The following is a 19,424-nucleotide window of genomic DNA, read 5'->3' as shown; positions in this document are numbered from 1 at the left end:
TTTCATTTAATTTTTTTGCACCCCATGCAGCTCTTGAGCCATATATAAGAGCGGCGCTCCTGATTTCATATCAAAGGGATTGTCTGTACTTCGCCTTCTGCTCTTCCTTCGTCCCATTGCTTCACTTATAGTACCAGCTTGCTTCACTTTTCAAAAAGCTACCATGAACATATGTGGTGGTCCTCGATATCTTGGTGGACGAAGGGGCTTCTCCTCTGTTTCTGTCTCTGGTGGCCTGGGTGGTGGTCGAGGCAGCTGTGCTCCTATGTGCCAGCCAGCTGCAAGGACGCAGGGAGCTGGTGGCTACTCCAGCGTGAGCCTTAATAACTTTGGTGGTGGAGGTCGAAGGATTGCTTGTGGTCAGGGCTATGGAGGACAAATCTATGGTGGCATTGGTGGTATGGGCATGGGTGGTCAAGGCATGGGCATGGGTGGACAAGGCATGGTTATGGGTGGTCAAGGCATGGGCATGGGTGGACAAGGCATGGTTATGGGTGGTCAAGGCATGGGCATGGGTGGACAAGGCATGCATATGGGTGGTCAAGGCATGGGCATGGGTGGACAAGGCATGGTTATGGGTGGTCAAGGCATAGGTATAGGTGGTCAAGGCATAGGCATGGGTGGTCAAGGCATGGGCATGGGTGGTCAAGGCATGGCCATGGGTGGTCAAGGGTGTCAGGGTGGCTTTGCAGGTTATGGTAGGATGGGAGGTTTGGGTGGTGGCATGCCATGCAGAGGCGAAGGGATTCGAGGTGTCTCGATGGATGAACGCCTCTTGAAGCCACTTTCGGTTGGAGTTGATCCAGAGGAGCAGAAAGCACGGACACATGAGAAAGAGGAGATGAAGACCTTGAACAACCAGTTTGCCTGCTTCATCGATAAGGTAAGATCTTGGCCATCCAATGGGTTTTCTCCCCAAGGCAATTTTTAAATGAAGAGAAGAGAGCCAGTGTGGTGTAGTGGCTAAGAGCGGTGGACTCGTAATCTGGCAGGTTCCTCCACATGCAGCTGCTGGGTGACCTTGGGCTAGTCACACTTTTCTGAAGTCTCTCAGCCTCACTCACCTCACAGAGTGTTTGTTGTGGGGGAGGAAGGGAAAGGAGATTGTTAGCAGCTTTGAGATTCCATAAGTGGAATAAAAGGCAGGATATCAATTCCAAACGCCGCCGCTGCTGCTTCTTCTTCTTCTTCTTCTTCTTCTTCTTCTTCTTCTTCTTCTTCTCCTTCTCCTTCTCCTTCTCCCCTTCTCCTCCTCCTTCTCCTCCTTCTCCTCGTTTTTCATGAGGACCCCAACCTCCTTTAGCTTTAGTTCATTCCGCCATTGCTCCTTTCCCTTTCCTCCTCTTTTGGGTTTCTGCCATGGTGCTCCCTAGTCCTAGGAGTACGCTCCAATCACATCTATTTATCATTTCCTACTCACCGGTTAAAATCCCACCATGGAATCTACTTCTTAAAAGCCTTCCCTGAAACATAACTATGCATTTAGCGCATATATAAACCACTTTAGGGTGTAAAGGACCCACTGCATTATTTCAGGAAACTTTACAACAGACTTGTTATAAAGATTATGCTCCTATTGCAGAAGAGGAGTTGGGGAGGGAGGCAAAGAGATAGTAGCTTGTTTAGGGCTGCAGGCACATCATACATTAAAAGCGCATTCTCCTCACCCCTGGGAAGTCTCATGGGGTGTGTAGTTTGTTCAGGGTGCTGTGATTTGTAACAATGTGATGGGTAAACTACAAATGCCATGATTATTGGCGGTTGGGGGGGAGAGTCTTTAAATGTATGTGTGTACACAGCCTAAAAGACAACATTTGAGCCATAAGCTTCTTGGTTCAAAGTTCTCCTCCTAATTCGCTAAAGTAGCCCTCCAATGCTTTCCATTTGCTCTGTTTTCCTGACATGCTATTTGTATGTCAAATCCAACACAGATTTGGTTCCCTCCATCCTGCTTTTTTTGTCCATCTAACATCAGTTGTAAAAACCTCTGGTTCTTCGGGGAGCTTCTCATTCCAGTTTCAGCTCATGGAGTGAAGAAATGAAATGGCATTGTTTTTCCAGGAGAATGTATTTGGCCTCATTTTGGACAAACTGGATAGCCTATATTTTCCTGTAAAAATGTTGCAAGTATCATAGAGGAAAGGCAACTGGTTATTATTATTTTTAAACACACATACACAAATTGCCTTGGGCGAGACTGGAAGGTAGAGTGAGAATGCAAACGTAAGTTGCAAGACCTGTTTGAAAAAAATATTACTTGCAACAAAATTCATTTTGGTTCTGTACTCACACAGTTACTAAGACTTCTGGGTAGTGGAAGAAACTTCAGATTGCATACAAGTAAAATGATATCCTGAATCACTGCAACCTGGTTTGTTGCAGGGTAGTTTAAGAGAACTTATATTTCATCCAGGAAATAAATGCATAGCATTTAATATTACAGACTTGCAGACTGGTTGCATTAGATTCAGGAGACTATTTCCAGCACAGGAGAAAAAGAAATGGGAAGTTATAAACCTACTAATTTCTCCTTCATCCTTCAGATTATTTTTAGCTAACAACTCTCACCCCTCTTCTTTTTCTTGTCTGCTGCAAATCTTCTCATACGTTTAGTACAATCCATATGCGATGCATTGAATGCTGCATTCTTATTTTCTTCGTGGAAAATAACTTCCCTGAAAAACTAAACATTTGAATTCAAATTCATTTGTTACTTACGGATAAAGGGGTCTTAAAAACCAGTCCCATACCCACAAGAGTGTTCCTTCATTCAAACAAGCACCAAGGAGCTTTGTATCAGGGGAATCAGTTTATGGTTTGTTTCTGAACTGTTACATCTAACACCATGAGAACCTCTGGGAATGGTGGGAGTGTCTTATCTTTGGTGCCCACCCCAACTGAATTAAGAGCATCGAAGAACCTTCTAGAAGATGTCATTGGACTCCAAATCCCATCAGCCCCAGACAGCATGTTCAAAAAAGACCCGCCAAGTGTCCCTATATTCCAGGGGTGCCCCTGATTTAGAGATGCCGTCCCAGTTTCTGATTTGATCCTGGAATGTCCCAATTTTCCTTAGGATGCCCGTATTTTCATTGGAGAAATGTTGGAGGGTGTGGTAGGATGTCCCTATTTTCACTGGAGAAATGTTGAAGGTATGGAGTTATCCAACCCCTGAGCCATCTGAAGGCAATCCTGTATTGGGAAGTTTTTATTCAATGTTTTGCTATGCTTTTATATATGTTGGAAGCTGCTCAGAGTGGCTGGGGCAACCCAATACGACGTGTGGGGTATAAATAGTAAATGTATCATTATGGAATGGGACGTCCCTATTTTCATTGGATAAATGTTGGAGGGTATGTCAAAGGTTAGGGAAGATGGGAGCTTTAGTCCACCAATATCTGGAGGGCCACAGGTTCCCCATGCCTGATTTCAACTTCTAACTTGAATGACTCATTCATAGCTCAGCCAGTACAGCATTAGACTTTTTATCTCAGGGTCTTGGGTTTGAGCCCCACATTGGGCAAAAGATTCCTGAATTCAGGGGGTTGGACTAGATGACCCCTGTGGTCCCTTCCAACTCTGCAATTCTCTCATTCTATGATTCTATAATTCCCAGTAGGGAGTGGGTGACTATCTTGCTTAACACATAAGTTAACTGGAAAGAAAGGTTTATTTGTACTTAGTTTTGAGGTCTATGACTAAACTGCACTGAGGTATTATTAAAAGAGGGTTTGTTTGTTTTGATTTTATTATTATTATTTTTTAAAAAAACATAATGCAAAGTGAGGTGGTAGACCAAGGTGACAGAATGCAGGATGTTACCTTTTCAGACCATGGGTGGTGCGGGGCAGTGGCGTTTGTAGCATGTAGCCCCTTCATTCATTTGGGTTCGTCAGTTGGTAGAGATAAGTCACCATTGACTGTTAGCATCGCACCATCCCCAAACTTGCACAAACCCTATTCCTGATTTGGCTACTAAATTCTTGAAACCCATTGTCTGACAATCTGCATTTCATTATCTCAAACACAGGATTTTCTGATAAGCAGTACAAGGAGTCTAGTGGAATTCCTATCTGTTTAATTTTGTTCTCCATCCCTCTTAACCATCCTGATTATTGGTATTCAGCTAACATGGCCGCAACAAGAATATTAGGTCCATATCTGTAAGGTAGCCACAGCTAAAAGTTAAATGTTAGGAACAAAACTTTTGTTTCTAAAAGTACCATATTTTTCGCTCTATAAGACGCACCAGACCCTAAGACGCACCTAGTTTTTGGAGGAGGAAAACAAGAAAAAAAATATTCTGAATCTCAGAAGCCAGAACAACAAGAGGGATTGCTGCACAGTGAAAGCAGCAATCCCTCTTGCTGTTCTGGCTTCTGGGATAGCTGCGCAGCCTGCATTCGCTCCATAAGATGCACACACATTTCCCCTTACTTTTCAGGAGGGAAAAAGTGAGTCTTATAGAGGAAAAAATACAGTATTTGGTTTGTTTCTAGACATAAATCAGCATAGGGGACACAATTTTATACACCAAAGAATTTTTGGAGGAAAACGGAAGTCTTCCAGTAGCCTGTTTGAAGGCATTTAACCAAACTGGGATAACATATAGTAAGCTACAGAGCTGTAGCCTACCCATAAGATTTTAGGCCTTGCAATTTGATCTGCACTGGGGAGAGGTTTCATTTTGGATTGTTGCCGGAAAACATAAACAAGAAAGTGTGTTCTCACCTCTGAATTGTGCTATGTAATGCACAGCAAGAAATTAGGCCTTGTTGGGAGACCTGCCAGAATGGGAAGTATAACTGGGAGGCAATGGAAGACAGGAGTGCCTGGCATGCTCTGGTCCATGGGGTCATGAAGAGTCAGAAGAAGAAGAAGAGTTTGGGCTTGATATCCCGCCTTTCACTCCCCTTAAGGAGTCTCAAAGTGGCTAACATTCTCCTTTCCCTTGCTCCTGTCCTCCCCCACAACAAGCACTCTGTGAGGTGAGTGGGGCTGAGAGACTTCAGAGAAGTGTGACTAGCCCAAGGCCACCCAGCAGCTGCATGTGGAGGAGCAGGGAAGTGAACCCGGTTCACCAGATTACGAGTCTACCGCTCTTAACCACTACACCACACTGGCTCTCAGACAATACTAAACGACTAAAGGACTAAATAACAACATGTTCCTTTCAGGTCCGATCCCTGGAGCAGCAGAATAAGGTGCTTGCCACCAAGTGGGAGCTTCTGCATCAGTGTGTCCAACCTGCAAGGAAGAACCTGGAAGGCTACTATGAGAATTTCCTGGCCGCACTTAAGAAGCAGCTAGAATGCCTCTTGAGTGAGAGACAGAAACTGCAACACGAACAGAAGAACATGCAGGAACTGGTAGAGGACTACAGGTCAAAGTAAGTAAACTCATTCACTAGATCAGCTGTTCGCAAAGGGTGTGGCGTGCCACAGGAGACGATGGCAAGTGTGGTGGGAAATCAAGGAAGCATTTAAACATTTCAGTGTAGTATAGTATAGTACAGGCATGTCCAACAGCTCAATCATGATCTACTGGCTGATCACGGTGCTCCCCTGGTCGATCGTGGTCGATCTGTGGACTATGGACCCCCCAGCAATGAACCCCCCCCCAAAAAAGCTCAACAACTCTGACAATGGGTCAGTTGGATGTGCCTGGTGTTTTATTTATTTATTTATTTATTTATTTGCAGAATATAGATAGATATCTTTTCAAAATCAAGCACTACTGGAAGTTGTTTTGTTTTCCAATGTGTTTCTCATCAATAAAATTTGGTGTGGCACGATCCATTTTTTATTCTGAAAATGTGGCCCTGAGAAAAGGCTTTGAGAACCACTGCACTAGATGAAAGTTTTGCAGCCTGCATAACTCCTCACCCAGGACTAATTCTTCTTCTTCTTCTTCTTCTTCTTCTTCTTCTTCTTCTTCTTCTTCTTCTTCTTCTTCTTCTGGAAAAAAAAAGTTTCTATTCCAATTTCCCCTTCTACACATTGGGAGAAAACCAACTAAGTCACACTCAGAGTAGCCCCATTGAAATCAATGGACTTAATTTATTTCATCTGCTTTATGCATGACGAAGATTTGATATCACCCATTAATCTGCATAGCTGCGTTTCAAGATAAGATTGTTTGATACTGAAGGGCTCATATACATTGCCATTTGAATCTGTAGCCATCTCTAGAGATGGGGAAGAACAATTAAAGGCAAACTTACTCATTTGCACTTTCTGAAAAAGTGCATGAAGGAAAACCCAGCCATCCTTCAAAATTGTCTGAATTATGGAGTGCAGTTCTCCAACCAAGCAATGTGTACAAAAATGCATGTGCTAGGGTAAAATGTGAATAAAATGCATATATTTGTGAAAATAACATACAAAATCCATTATATAAGAGAAGTTTATTTTGCAAAAATATACCGTATTTTTCGCCCTATAGGACGCACTTTTCCCCCTCCAAAAATGAAGGGGAAATGTGTGTGCGTCCTATGGGGCGAATGCAGGCTTTCGCTGAAGCCTGGAGAGCGAGAGGGGTCGGTGCGCACCGACCCCTCTCACTCTCCAGGCTTCAGGAGAGCCCCACCGCCAGCCCCACAAACTCGGGGGACAGCGGGAGGCGCAGCGTGCCTTTCCCGCTGTCCCCCGACTTGGTTAGAAGGCTGGCGGGGGGGGGGGGAGAAGCCTGCTCCTCCCCGTCGCCAGCCCCACAAACTTGGGGGACAGCGCCTTTCCCGCTGTCCTCCAACTTGGTTAGAAGGCTGGCGGAGGGCTTCCCCCTCCTCCAGCCCCGCAAGCTCCCAGAGCGATGCCGAAGCTGCACGTAGCTTCGGCATCGCTCTGGGTCCCGTTCTGGGGGCTGGGGGAGGGGGAAGCTCGGGCTTCCCCCGCCCCAGCCCCGCGCCTGGGGGGGAAAATAATTTTTTTCCCCTTTCTCCCCCCCCCCCAAATCTAGGTGCGTTCTATGGGCCGGTGCGTCCTATAGGGTGAAAAATACGGTAAATTGAGAAGATTGAATTTTTAAAAACTGGTTTCTGTTCACTCCCATTGTTCCATCCTCTATGCTGCTCAATTAGCGCTATTTTGTTCTTCAGAGAACTGCTTCCCCGCCCTGTTCGATCCCATGATCCCATCATTCCTTCATGAGACTAGGTAGCCAATCAGATTTGACTACACAATGACATCAGTGTGGATAAATGAAGCCAATTCAGAGTGAGGCCAAAATATCTTTATATCAGTCATATGGGTGATTCTAGGCAACTGGGTGACTGATTGCCCTCACTCTGGAGTGGTAAACACTTTCATGCAATCTCTGGAAAATCAGCCAATGGGGGAATCTTCCAGAACTGCCAAAGTTGTTTAAGAAACTCATTCCCAATTTTGTTTTTACCTTAGTGCAGGGGTCAGCAAGTGGCCAGAAGCAACTGGCCCATGGGCCAGAAGTGGCCCGTGGAGGTCATTTGACCAGCCCACAAGCTGCCCCCGAACCAAGCTGATTGCCCGCCCACTGTGCTAAACCAGTGCAGCGCGGTGCGGGGACTCGCTTCCGCAGCGCCGAAAATGGTGTCTGCAATTGCACACGCTATCTGGCCCACAGAGGAATCTCCCTGGGACGAATCCGTCCCAGGCAAGATAAACCTTGCTGACCCCTTCCTTAGTGTAAACACTCCTTTCTTGGGTCCCACTGATGGTTCTTGCAAAGCAGGTTTTCTGTTAAATTCTTCCAACAGTAAGAGCAAACCCTAAGTGTTTTCCCCTTCTCTCTCAAAACAGATACGAAGAGGAAGTCAATAGGCGCACATCAGCAGAAAATGAATTTGTGGTGCTCAAAAAGGTAAGAAGTTGTGGCCTAGAAAATATTAATTACATACATACAGTCTAACTACCATGGAGCACCCGGAACTGTGCACATGATACTTTGCCCATAAAGGCTACCCTATATGCACCTCAGTTAAAGCAGATATTCTGTACACACACAGCAGGAAATGATTCCTGGAGATCTTTCTGCTTTCTGGAATCATGAAAATGCCAATTCCAAGACAGAAAGAACAGAATTATTTTTAGCTTTATTCAATACTACCAGTCCTTCCTTCCTTCCTTCCTTCCTTCCTTCCTTCCTTCCTTTCATGTTTTTTGTGTGTGTTTTCCTTCTCTCTCCAGGATGTTGACAGCGTATTCCTCACCAAGGAAGAACTAGAATCCAAAGTAGATGTGCTGGCACAAGAGCTGGAAGTCCTGAGATGTGTCTTTACAGAGGTACGATTTAATATGAACCATGTGGGACACTTGTCCCTAAAGAAATAGGAACTTATTGTTACGATATAGAAGCAAGGCAGCTGCAAACTGCTAGCTTGAAAAGTAAACATGATGGGAATGTTGTGACTGTCCGTGGGAAACAGAGGGACAGTCAGCTCACAGGGCAATGCACCGGAATTAGCTCAGAGTGTAATATGAGCTCTTCCTCTTGCTCTTGTACAGGAAGTACAGGAGGTGTTTGCGTGTCGAGGTCCCCAGGGCCACCCCAATAACTCACACATCACACAGAATTTTTTGTTTAAGATATTTGGCATAATTTTGGCCACAACTTTATTGAAATACAAATTTGTGAGTGGTTGCTTAGGCATTGGTTGCGACTATCTGCCCCCACCATGGGGGACAGACTGACATTTCGCACAATGCGAAAGTCAGAATAGGGGAATACACTTGGGGGTTATGCGGAGCAGGGAACCTGCCCTCACCGCAAATGCAGCCAGGAGCTCATTGCTATGCCCTGAGCCCCCTTGACAGAGTGGACAAGCAATAAGTTAGCCCCCAATTCCTTCAACGGAATCCCTTGCAGCAGCAGCAGCATTAGAGGGGCAGGCACTCAACCTACCAAGGGCAGGCACTCAACTACTTCCCCTCAACCAACCAAACCATAAACCAATGCCTAACTGCAACCTTACAAGTTGTGATGATTTGCTACGCAGTAGGCAAAAACCAAATGGCCCCAGCCAATCAGCCAGATGGACAAAATTCCTACCAGGCCCCTGCCCCAAGAGCAGACGACCCCATGACAGGCATAGAAAGGTCAAAGCGAACAACCCTAATTCTAGGGAGTGGGGGACGGGCAATCCGATGCATGGGCGAAAAGAGGAAGCCCTAGCCTCGTGCAAGGAGTTTTAGCATTTCTGGCTGCCAATCAACAAATGGCAACATTAACTTCTTCCCAACAACAAGGGAAGCCCCAATCGCATCAGTGGCCAACGAACAATTAGCCCGCCCCCAACTTTGGAGTGTCCTGGCGGCCCCCACGGCAACATGTGCTCTCCATGAAGGAGAACACGCTTTGTCACTCGACTGCTGGAGCTTGAAGAGAGCAGTCATGTTTTCTGTTATGCTTCAAAGACAGAAATAAAAGCATGTAAAAACGTTTCTGTCTATCTCCTTTTCTCCTGCCGGGAGAGCAGGAGGGAGGGGGGGTGTTCTTCTCACGCTGAGAAGAATCGCCTATCGTGACCTAGCCTGGATGTTGCTGGGAATGCAGCCAGGGAGGTCAACAGGAGACCAAGCCGGGTGCCTGGGAGTGTTGCCAGTTACTCCTGAGATATCTCCCGAGATTTCTGACACTTATTACTTGGACATCTGATACAAAATGGGATTTAGGTATGCTTGGTCACCCCCCACAACTTCTACACAGGCTCACTGAAGGTGCCTGAGGCAAGCCACCATGTCAGACTCAGTTCAGTTTCCCCAACTGTAAAATGGGAGTCACAAAGTCCCATGTCATTATTCACCTCTGTGGAATCTCCTGTTTGGAGCTTTGTAAGGAAGAACTGAAGGGAAGAGGAAACTCTTGTTTCTGTGAAGAGCTATACACTGTATGCATCGGAGGTTGAGCCACGTTGCAGATAAGATGGTAGAAATGAAAACAAAAACAGGAAAAGGGGCATATTTATTTGGATGGATGGAGGTTGCATCCTACAAATTCAGTTTATTCCCACCATAAGGTAAAGGTAAAGGTACCCCTGCCCATATGGGCCAGTCGTGACCGACTCTGGGGTTGCGTGCTCATCTCGCTTAAGAGGACGGGAGCCAGCGGTGTCCGAAGACACTTCCGGGTCACGTGGCCAGCATGACGAAGCTGCTCTGGCGAGCTAGCGCAGTGCACGGAAACGCCGTTTACCTTCCCGGTATAAAGTGGTACCTATTTATCTACTTGCACTTAAGGGTGCTTTCGAACTGCTAGGTGGGCAGGATATTCCCACGTACTCAATGGGAATGTCTCCATTTGCCTAAATGTTTACATTTTAATATTGGGTAGAAGTTATTCCCTACAAATGTCTCTTTGAAGACAGCTTGGGAGCATCTCCTGTTATTGCGATCCAGCACATTTTTACAGAATTTGTCTTAATAAGAGCAATTTGAAAAGCCCAGTAAGTAGTCCAACTCATTTGTCTGACCAAATTAGGAGCATGATGTTTAAAAGGGAAAGGTTAGCCATGTGCAATCTTACAGTGAGACCATTTCATGTTCTGTAGGAGTTGGCTCAGTTCGACCACCAGATTGGTGACACCTCGGTGGTTCTGAAAATGGACAACACACGAGACTTGGACATGGACCTTATCCTTAAAAACGTAGAAGCCTGGTATCAGAATATTGCTCATACCAGCAAACAAGAAGCTGAAGCTTTTTACCACAACAAGGTGAGTCAGAGTACAAGAATTAATCCCCATTTAGGGTTCTCTGCAGATGATCAGTATTTAGCACAAGAAGAACACAGCTGCCCCTTTATTCATACTATAATGTACGGTCAGGGTACCATTTCAGCCCAAGGAACCATTGCGATGTTGATGTGCAGCTTGGAATGTGGCTACGCAAGTGCTTGACTTGAACATCAGCACTCAGGCAGCAAGGCAGAGGCCCTTCTTTGATGGTGAATGAAAAAATTGTGGAAGATCGTTTAGAGATCTATGTGCACAATGTTGGTCAGGGGTTGGCAACCTAAGGCCCATGGGCCAGAAGCAGCCCGCGGAGGCCATTTAACTGGCCCATGAGCCGCCCCTGAACCGAGCCACTCGCTCGGTGAGTCCCTGTGTGCTGCGCTAAACTGGCGCAGCACAGCACAGGGACTCTCTTCCGCGGCTCTGGAAATCACTTCTGCACATGCCCAGATGCCAAAAATGGCTTCTGTGCAGGTGCGCTTTTCAGAGCCGCAAACATGCGCAGATGCGATTTCCGGCATCACGCTGCGCCGGCCCAGCCCACGGAGGATCTCTGCGGGAGTGATAAGCCTTGCCAACCCTTGCTATAGATAGTGGTCCTTTGCTCTAGGTCAAAACTAGAGGCATTTTGGCCACACATACACACACACAAGTTGTAACATAATGCAGCTTAGAATTAAAGTGTGATCCTAATAAAGCCCTTAAAATCCAGTGCATCTTATTCCCTTAAAAATGCACTTTGGACTGTGCCTCAACTTTGGCTAAGTTATGTCATTATCATTTAAGAGTTACTGTATTTTTCGTCCCGTAGGACGCTCCGTTCCATAGGACGCACCTAGTTTTTTGGGGGGAAAATAAAGGAATTTTCCCCCCCTTTATTTCCCCCCCAAAAGCAGGTCGGGGAAACCCAACCAGGTCGAGGAACAGCGGGATGGCGGCGCTGCGCCTCCCTGCTGTCCCCCGAGCTTGTGGGGCTGGCCGATGTCTGCCCGGCGTGAGGGGCGCTCTGCTTCAGGGTGCCCTGCCCGCTGGGCAGCAGGCTGCTATCCGCAGTGTGGGGAGCCCTGCGGGGAACTCCTGCAGGGTTCCCCATGCTGCGGATGTCTGTCCGGCGCGCGGGGCGCTCTGCTTCAGAGCACCCCACCCACCGGGCGGCAGGCTGCTATCCGCAGCGTGGGGAGCGCTGCGGGGAACTCCTGGAGGGCTCCCGACACTGCGGATGTCTGCCTGGCGTGAGGGGCACTCTGCTTCAGGGCGCCCCTCGCGCCAGGCGGCAGGCTGCTATCTGCAGCGTGGGGAGCCCTGCGGGGACCTCCCGCAGGGCTGCCTAGGCTGCGGATGTGTTCTCGAGGCGCCGGGCGCTCTGCTTTCAGGGCGCCCGCCGCTCCGGGAAGCAGGCTGCTATCCGCAGCCTAGGCAGCCCTGCGGGACCTCCCGCAGGGCTGCCTAGGCTGCGGATGTCTTCCTGCGGATGTCTCCAAGCTTCAGCGAAAGCCTGCATTCGCCCCATAGGACACACCCAGATTTCCCCTTCATTTTTGGAGGGGAAAAAGTGCGTCCTATAGGGCGAAAAATACGGTATACCGCAAACATCATTATAGTAGACATCATACATCAATTCCCAATAACAGGCTGTGCCAATAGAATCCAGCATTTCAAATTCAAGACTTGCCCACATGTACACAATTCAGTGCACAATTCAGATTTATTTGAGTGCTAACACCTGCACTCATTTTTATCCCCTGGACTAAAGATCAAAGTTGTGGGTGGCATCCAACAAAGTACTCTCTCTAGCACAAGGACCTTTGGCTGTGCAATGGAACTTCCCTCCATCTCCTCTCCCTGTGCCCCACTCCACACCACACTAAATCCACTCTGGAGGTTCCCCCAGGCCTCCAGATCAGATTTTGGGAGAGTGCAAGGGCATGCAGGGAGAGGGACAGGAAGTTCAGTTGTACAAGCAGAAACTCTTGCACTGGTGGAAGTAATTAACTGGATACTGCATTGTGTATATATAAATAAAAATGTGCATGCTTCAGTAAGTGCACAGCAGTGGCGTAGCGTGGGTTGTCAGCACCCGGGGCAAGGCAAATAATTTGCGCCCCCTAACCCATGGATTTCAGCAGGGGCAGAGAGCTGCGAGTGTGAGCACCCCCCCAGATGTTGCGCCCCGTGTGGCCAGCCCCCCCTGCACCCCCCATGCTACACTACTGGTGCACAGTTATTGGTCTATTTCAGCAAATGCATTATAGGAGATAAAGCACCGGTTTCTTACCTTGACACTTCAGCAGCTATTCAGGTGGTAACAGTGATGCTGATTCCCAGGAGTAACTGTGTTTTCCTTGCACTAGATTGCAGAAATGCAGAACCATCGGGGCAAATTCAACGAAGAGCTTAAATGCAACCAACATGAGATCACAGAGCTGAACAGAGTGATCCAGAGACTGCATAGCGATACTGACAATGCAAAGAAGCAGGTAGAGCAAGTCTTGTTTTAGCCACTTGTCTCAGCAGATGAACTTGTCTTCCTGTAACGGTGCTGATCACAAGCTACCCATAGACAAAGGCCTAATATAGTAGTTTCTCAACTGTGAGAATGGTTGGAGGGTTTGCTGCAAGAAAGAACCCAGATATAGCAACATTCTACCATTCCTTCCTCCCTTCCTTCCTGTTGCCTCTGCTGGGAATGATTTTGCAGTGCTTCTGTATTGGATACAATAAGATCATTAGATTATTACTGATGCAGAGGAGGAGCAGATTGACCAGCTCTCAAAAAAGTTGTGTGCTGTGAGCTGCAGAGCAATAGTGGAACATTTGCCTTGCTTGCAGCAGCTCCTGGGTTCAATCTCCTGAATATCCAGGCAGGGCTGAAAAATGTTTCTGCCTGCATTGCCACTGACCATCACAGTAGACCATACTGAGCTAGATGGAGCAATAGTCTGACTTGGTATAAGGCATGCCCAATGGACTCTTCTGGTGGCTTTGATCTTTTGGTCACAAGGCATCAGATACTGCCAACTACTAAATGCTAGCACATGGCAACTATCAAAGATGGTTACATCTGAAATACCCATTGCAAATGAACTATTAAATATCTAAACCCTGTCACATGTTAGCCATTCAGATACTGTAAATTTCCAATGACTGAAATCAAACCTCAAAGTTAAATCTCCAAGATATACAGTCGTACCTTGGATCTTGAACAACTTAGTTGCCGAACGTTTTGCCACCTGAACGATCGGAAACCGGAAGTGAATGTTCCGGTTTTTGAACTTTTTTTGGAAGTCGAATGTCCAGCAGGGCTTACGCAGTTTCTGATTGGCTTCAGGAGCTTCCTGCAGCCAATCAGAAGCTGCACTTTGATTTCTGAACGTTTTGGAAGTCAAACGGACTTCCGGAACGGATTCTGTTTGACTTCCAAGGTATGACTGTAAACCAGATATCATTGGGTGTCATCATTACAGATTACCTAATAATGTAATATATAGTCATACCTCAGGTTAAATATGCTTCAAGTTGAGCGCGTTCAAGTTGCGCTCCTCGGCAACCCGGAAGTAACGGAGTGCATTACTTCCGGGTTTTGCCGCTTGCACATGCACAGACACTCAAAATGACGTCATGCGCAGAAGCGGTGAAAAGTGATGCGCGTGTGCGCAGACGTGCTGTTGCTAGTTACGTTTACCTCTAGATGCGAACAGGGCTCTGGAACGGATCCCGTTCGTATCTAGAGGTTACCACTGTATGAGTGTTCAGGGGATATTTGAAGAATATATGCTGAGGAGAATTCAGAAAGCCATCTCAACCATATCCATGACTACCCATTGAAAAGGATGATGAGAAGAGCCTTTGAGAATAATCACATAACCCTTTCCTATTCTTTACACTGGCAAGGTTCCCAAAAGACAAGTTGCAGCAGCAGAGAGGAAAGCCAGTGCTTGCTTTTACTACTTCAGGGGTAGGGAAACAGTGGCTCTCTTGATGTGGTTGGACTTCACCACCTCTGACCAATGGCTATGCTGGCTGAGCCTGGTGAGATTTGCAGTCCAACAATGTCTGAAGGGCCGCAGGTTCCCTATCCCTGCCCTAACTCATCAGCACTGTAAGAAGCCATGGAGATCCCATTTCCTTCTGCTTTTAGCTTTATCTTGAGTATCTTCCCGACAAACCATTAATTTTTATTCTTTTCCCCATTCCTAGGTTGCAAGCCTGCAATCAGCTATCTGCGATGCTGAGCAGCGTGGTGACATTGCCCTAAAAGATGCACGGAGCAAGCATGTTGAACTGCAGACAGCCTACCAGCAGGCCAAAGATAAATTAGCTTGCCTGCTTCGTGATTATCAAGAGCTGCTAAACACCAAGCTGGCTTTGGATATTGAGATTGCTACTTATAAAGCAATGTTGGAAGGAGAGGAGAACAGGTGGGGTGCCATTTTGAATACATACATATAATTGAATGGATATGTTTTGGGGTGCTAGCTACCATTTGCCCCGGGTAGCATGGGCAATGATTATGGAGGGTGGAAGTTGCAGACCCACAGCATATGGAGGACCATAGGTAGGGATGTGGGAAAAGCTTGATTCAGGTCACATTCAAAGTTGCATCTACCAATTTTCCACTTTCCAAAACATAGTGCGTACAGAATCACAGCCATCCTGCAAAATTCACACTTCACTGGCTTTTGTGATGCAATTTTCCAGCCAAGTAATGTGTATAAAAATGCACATATTGGGGTAAATTGTGCATGAAAAGGCAAATAGACTGGGGGGCCCTCTGTTACATTCCCCACCACCAAGACTCCCCCCCCCCCCGGGCGCATCCTCTTTTTTCATCTTCAAAATATGTCAACCGTACTGTTATGTACTGAGCTGAATAGGATCCAAAATGCAGCAGTCTGATTGGTCCTAGAACAATGCAGCAGTATGATTGGTCTGCAGGAGCCACCCAATCCAGCTCCAGGTGGAAGTGAATCCACAACCTGATTGGCCTACAGGAGAATCCCGGAATTAGCCAATCACGTGCAGCCCATTGTGTAAATAATGTATATAAAGCAGATATTGTGGGGGAACTTCCATTCCTCCTCACCACTATGAGTGGAATAAAGAGCACGAAATCCACTCTCGACTCCGAGTATATTTCACGTACAAAAATGCCATATGTAAGCCATTCTGGTGTGGTAAAATAATGAATGCATTTTGTTTCTCTGTTCCTAACAGGATATGTGCAGGGAACCCTGTCAGCGTTGGTAAGTATATTCAACATTCACCTCGTTCCAAAAAAAATCAACAGCTTACTGGGGGGTTGTTTGCTTGTTTGTTTGGATTTGTAAATCTATCAGCAAAATAACAGAACCTGCTTTCTTGGTCTTCCTTCACAGCTATGGTGAGTGGCGGCTTCCCGGTTGGAGAATGTGCAACTGGAGGTGGAATGGCCTTTGGAGCTGCTGTAGGAAGAGGCGTAGAACATGGAGTTGGTGCCTACGGCGGCGTTGGGGACGGGTTCAGCTCTGGAAGTGCAGGATGCGTCCACACAATGGGCTCCCGAACTGCAGCTGGCTCAGTAGGCAGAGCAGCCGGTGTTGGTTATGGGATTGGACATAGCGGTGGAGTAGGAGCTGCGGGAGGGTTCAGTTCCAGAAGCGGAGGCTACGCTTCAAGCGTTACTACCACTAAGCACGAGGTGACCTCTGGGGGTGGCAGGCACAGCTCAGGCATTTCTACAGAAGGGAGTTGTGGGGGTGGGCACCACGGTGGGATCCACCACGCAGTAGGGGGAGCCGGAGGAATTAGCTCCTCTGGGAGTGGGGGCTATGGGGTTGGAGTGCAGAATTTGGCTGCTGGGGGGGCTTATGGCACCGGGTCTGGTGGAGGCATGCTATCAGCTGTATATGGCGGTTCTCGAGGGGACTGCACCACCGGTGTTCGAAATGTGCATGTAACATCCGTCAGTTCTTCATCCAGAAAATGCCTTCACTGAAGCCCAGCTGTTGGGAAGGGATGAAGCCCACCTGTAGACAGCTGCACGAATCATTCAATTTGTGGCCAGTGGCAGCCATGTGCTAAAGTAACTGCCCTGCCCAACATACGATCTCGAGCAGAGAAGTTTCTGATTTCTTGTGGATTGCTGTAGCTTGAGTTCAATGGCTCGGTAGCTATCTTTGGGAATTATTTTGGCTATGCAAGCAATCTCCCTCCATGGTTTCTCCTTTCCCCCCTTTTTCACCCCCTGGGTTTTCTTGCACAGGCTAAATTAGGACTCACTACATTTGGATTCAGAAATCCCCCCCTCCTCGTTCTAGCAAAGCATTTCAGAAGGGGAAGCAATGGCTTCAGTGCCCGATATGAGATTGCAAAATAGCATTTCTCTTTCCAGTTGCGTTGCACAGGAATGACATTTAGCTATATGCATATTTTACTCAGTTGGTTTTTGTTGACCCTGCTTTGCGTGTATGCTCTCATCATACCAGAACACTCCCTTGGATATAAATTACAGTATTGTTGCAACTAGACCTGCAACAGATGTGGGTGCTTAGAGGTCAAATTAATCCAAAATTGTTAGAAGCCAAATTTGAGGGTTGGGGGAAGTGACGGTGTGTGGTGTGTTTACCTGCAGTTAACTTGTGCATCAGTACCCTGGTTTTGGTGACAAGAATTGCGTTTCAACTTTCCTAAAAGCTGTTTGTGGAATTCAAAAAAATTAATCTTCAGAATTATTCTGTGAAATTCTGTTTCAGCTCTACTTGCAATAAAAATTAGTAACAATTAAGCACTTTTATATGTTCTTCCCACACTTCAAGGCATGCATTGCTATTTCGTTTAAAGACTGGTTCAAAACATCTTGTGCTGTCTGTATCTACACAGTTGTAACATCACTGCCTACACTTTGCTTCTTGTCAAGAACTCCAAACCCTCTTCTGCATTTTAAATAAACTGCATGCATGCACCTGGCTTCTGTCTTACATAAGTGTTTTCCATTCCCCCCTCCCTCTCTCTGAGAAAACAACAACATGTAACTAAACTTATATATGCTAACATAGGCCCTCTTTTGAGACGGGTATTTTGCTGCAATGTGCTTTGCAACACATTTGCAATAATAGTTCATCATTGGTGGAATTATTCTGCTTCAATTAGTCTGTTTTGCAATACTTGGCCAATGCTACTACATAACTGCTATTTGCAGGAGCTACAGTGCGACAGGGACGCGGGTGGTGCTGTGGTCTAAACCACTGAGCCTTGGGCTTGCCGATCGGAAGGTCGGCAGTTTGAATCCCCTCAACGGGGTGAGCTCCTGTTGCTCGGTCCCAGCTCCTGCCAACCTAGCACTTCGAAAGCACCTCAAAGTGCAAGTAGATAAATAGGTACCGCTCTGGCAGGAAGGTAAACAGTGTGTCCGTGTGCTGCTCTGGTTCGCCAGAAGCGGTTTAGTCCTGTTGGCCACATGACCCAGAAAAACTGTCTGCAGACAAACGTTGGCTCCTTGGCCAGTAAAGCAAGACGAGTGCTGCAACCTCAGAGTCGTTTGCGACTGGACTTATCTGTCAGGAATCCTTTACATTTACCTTTTTTACAGTGCAACAAAATGGAGACAAAAAATAAACTGGAACAGGATTTCAGCAGGAAGTAATGGGTTAGGCACACACTAGAAATGGAGCAATATTGGTACTCCAGAACTTTTGCAGCAGCAAGTAATATCAAAAGTGGGGTCACCCATGACCACCCAAATAGCATAATGAGCTCAAAAAACAAAAAATGAACAACAAAAAGGGTGTCTGGAGGGGTCCACAGTTGCTTGGATGAGGCCTGGTCTACAAATACAGAAGAATTAGCCTGTCTTGAGGTGGTAAAATCCTACCCAATAGCTTAGTGGGGTGGAGGCAAAGATCCTAAGTTCTGAGGCTGCTTTGGGAGATATACTGGGATACAAATTGAATACATAAAGGAAAAGGTTGGCCAAAAGAATTGTCAGTGGGTTTGCTGTTCGTCTGTGAAATATTCTTAAACTTCATGATGAAAACCCAACAGGTGTAAAACAGAAAATGGAGACATCTCATAAAATGGCCCAAAAGAAAATCCACTGACAGCCACTTTCTTTGAGCTATGCCCTGTGATGAGGTGTGCTTAGAAGGAAATCCTTGGCTTGATCTCCCTGGCTTGGGTACTTGTACTTACCCCATGGAATTACAGTGGCCGTTGATCATGATTAATAGTAACCACAGCAACAAAATAGGTGGATGAATATTCTCCCCCCCCCCCCCCGGAAATGGCTTCATGTGAAAAAAATGAAGCATTTTTTGAAGAAGTATTTCTTTGAAGTATCCAGAAATGGATCCCAAAAGACCAGGTGGACTGGATGGACTGTTACAATGTTCAAATGCTATATAACTTATGGCAGGCAGATTTCCTTGCCAAGCTTTTAGATATGCAGTTGTAGTAGAAGAAGCATCAGATATGCCAGTTGCAATGTGGCTAGTGATTTTCATCTGTAGAACCTTTCTAATGCAACCACCAGCACATACACCTTGCCTGGTTCTGGCTTTTCCTAGAATAAAAAGGCCAAAGCAAGACTGAACAACTGGACAATACCCACCTTCTCAACCCAGGCCTGTGCACATTGTTCAATTCCAATTCAATTATCACCATCATGCTACTAAATTTGGCTGGGACAACTTGCCACTAGAACACTACTGATAACCCACCAAGCCAAATACACAGCCCTTTAGCC

At 46.5% G+C, this 19,424-nt stretch overlaps 1 protein-coding gene across 1 annotated transcript; it reads left to right on the top strand.

Annotated features, from left to right (window-relative positions):
- The first annotated feature begins 96 nt into the window (after positions 1-96).
- On the top strand, positions 97-17,640 carry LOC310671711 (keratin, type II cytoskeletal 72-like). Its single transcript, XM_083428151.1, has 9 exons — positions 97-883; positions 5,178-5,389; positions 7,776-7,836; positions 8,163-8,258; positions 10,523-10,687; positions 13,057-13,182; positions 14,903-15,123; positions 15,920-15,948; positions 16,081-17,640. The coding sequence occupies exons 1-9, from the start codon at positions 164-166 to the stop codon at positions 16,677-16,679; spliced, it is 2,229 nt and encodes a 742-aa protein (XP_083284277.1). The 5' UTR covers positions 97-163; the 3' UTR covers positions 16,680-17,640.
- The last annotated feature ends 1,784 nt before the right edge of the window (positions 17,641-19,424 follow it).

This window comes from Podarcis tiliguerta (assembly GCF_965153285.1).
Source record: "Podarcis tiliguerta genome assembly, chromosome: 2".
NCBI classification, from domain to species: Eukaryota; Metazoa; Chordata; class Lepidosauria; order Squamata; family Lacertidae; genus Podarcis; species Podarcis tiliguerta.
The sequence above is the reverse complement of the archived record's forward strand: the minus strand, read 5'-3'. Positions and strand labels throughout refer to the sequence as shown.

Excerpts from the sequence above, each read along its gene's own strand:
- LOC310671711 (XM_083428151.1), top strand. The coding sequence starts at position 164 with ATGAACATATGTGGTGGTCCTCGATATCTTGGTGGACGAAGGGGCTTC. Across the intron at positions 5,390-7,775 it reads GTAGAGGACTACAGGTCAAA|ATACGAAGAGGAAGTCAATA; the intron begins GTAAGTAAACTC and ends CTCTCAAAACAG. Across the intron at positions 15,124-15,919 it reads TTGGAAGGAGAGGAGAACAG|GATATGTGCAGGGAACCCTG; the intron begins GTGGGGTGCCAT and ends TGTTCCTAACAG.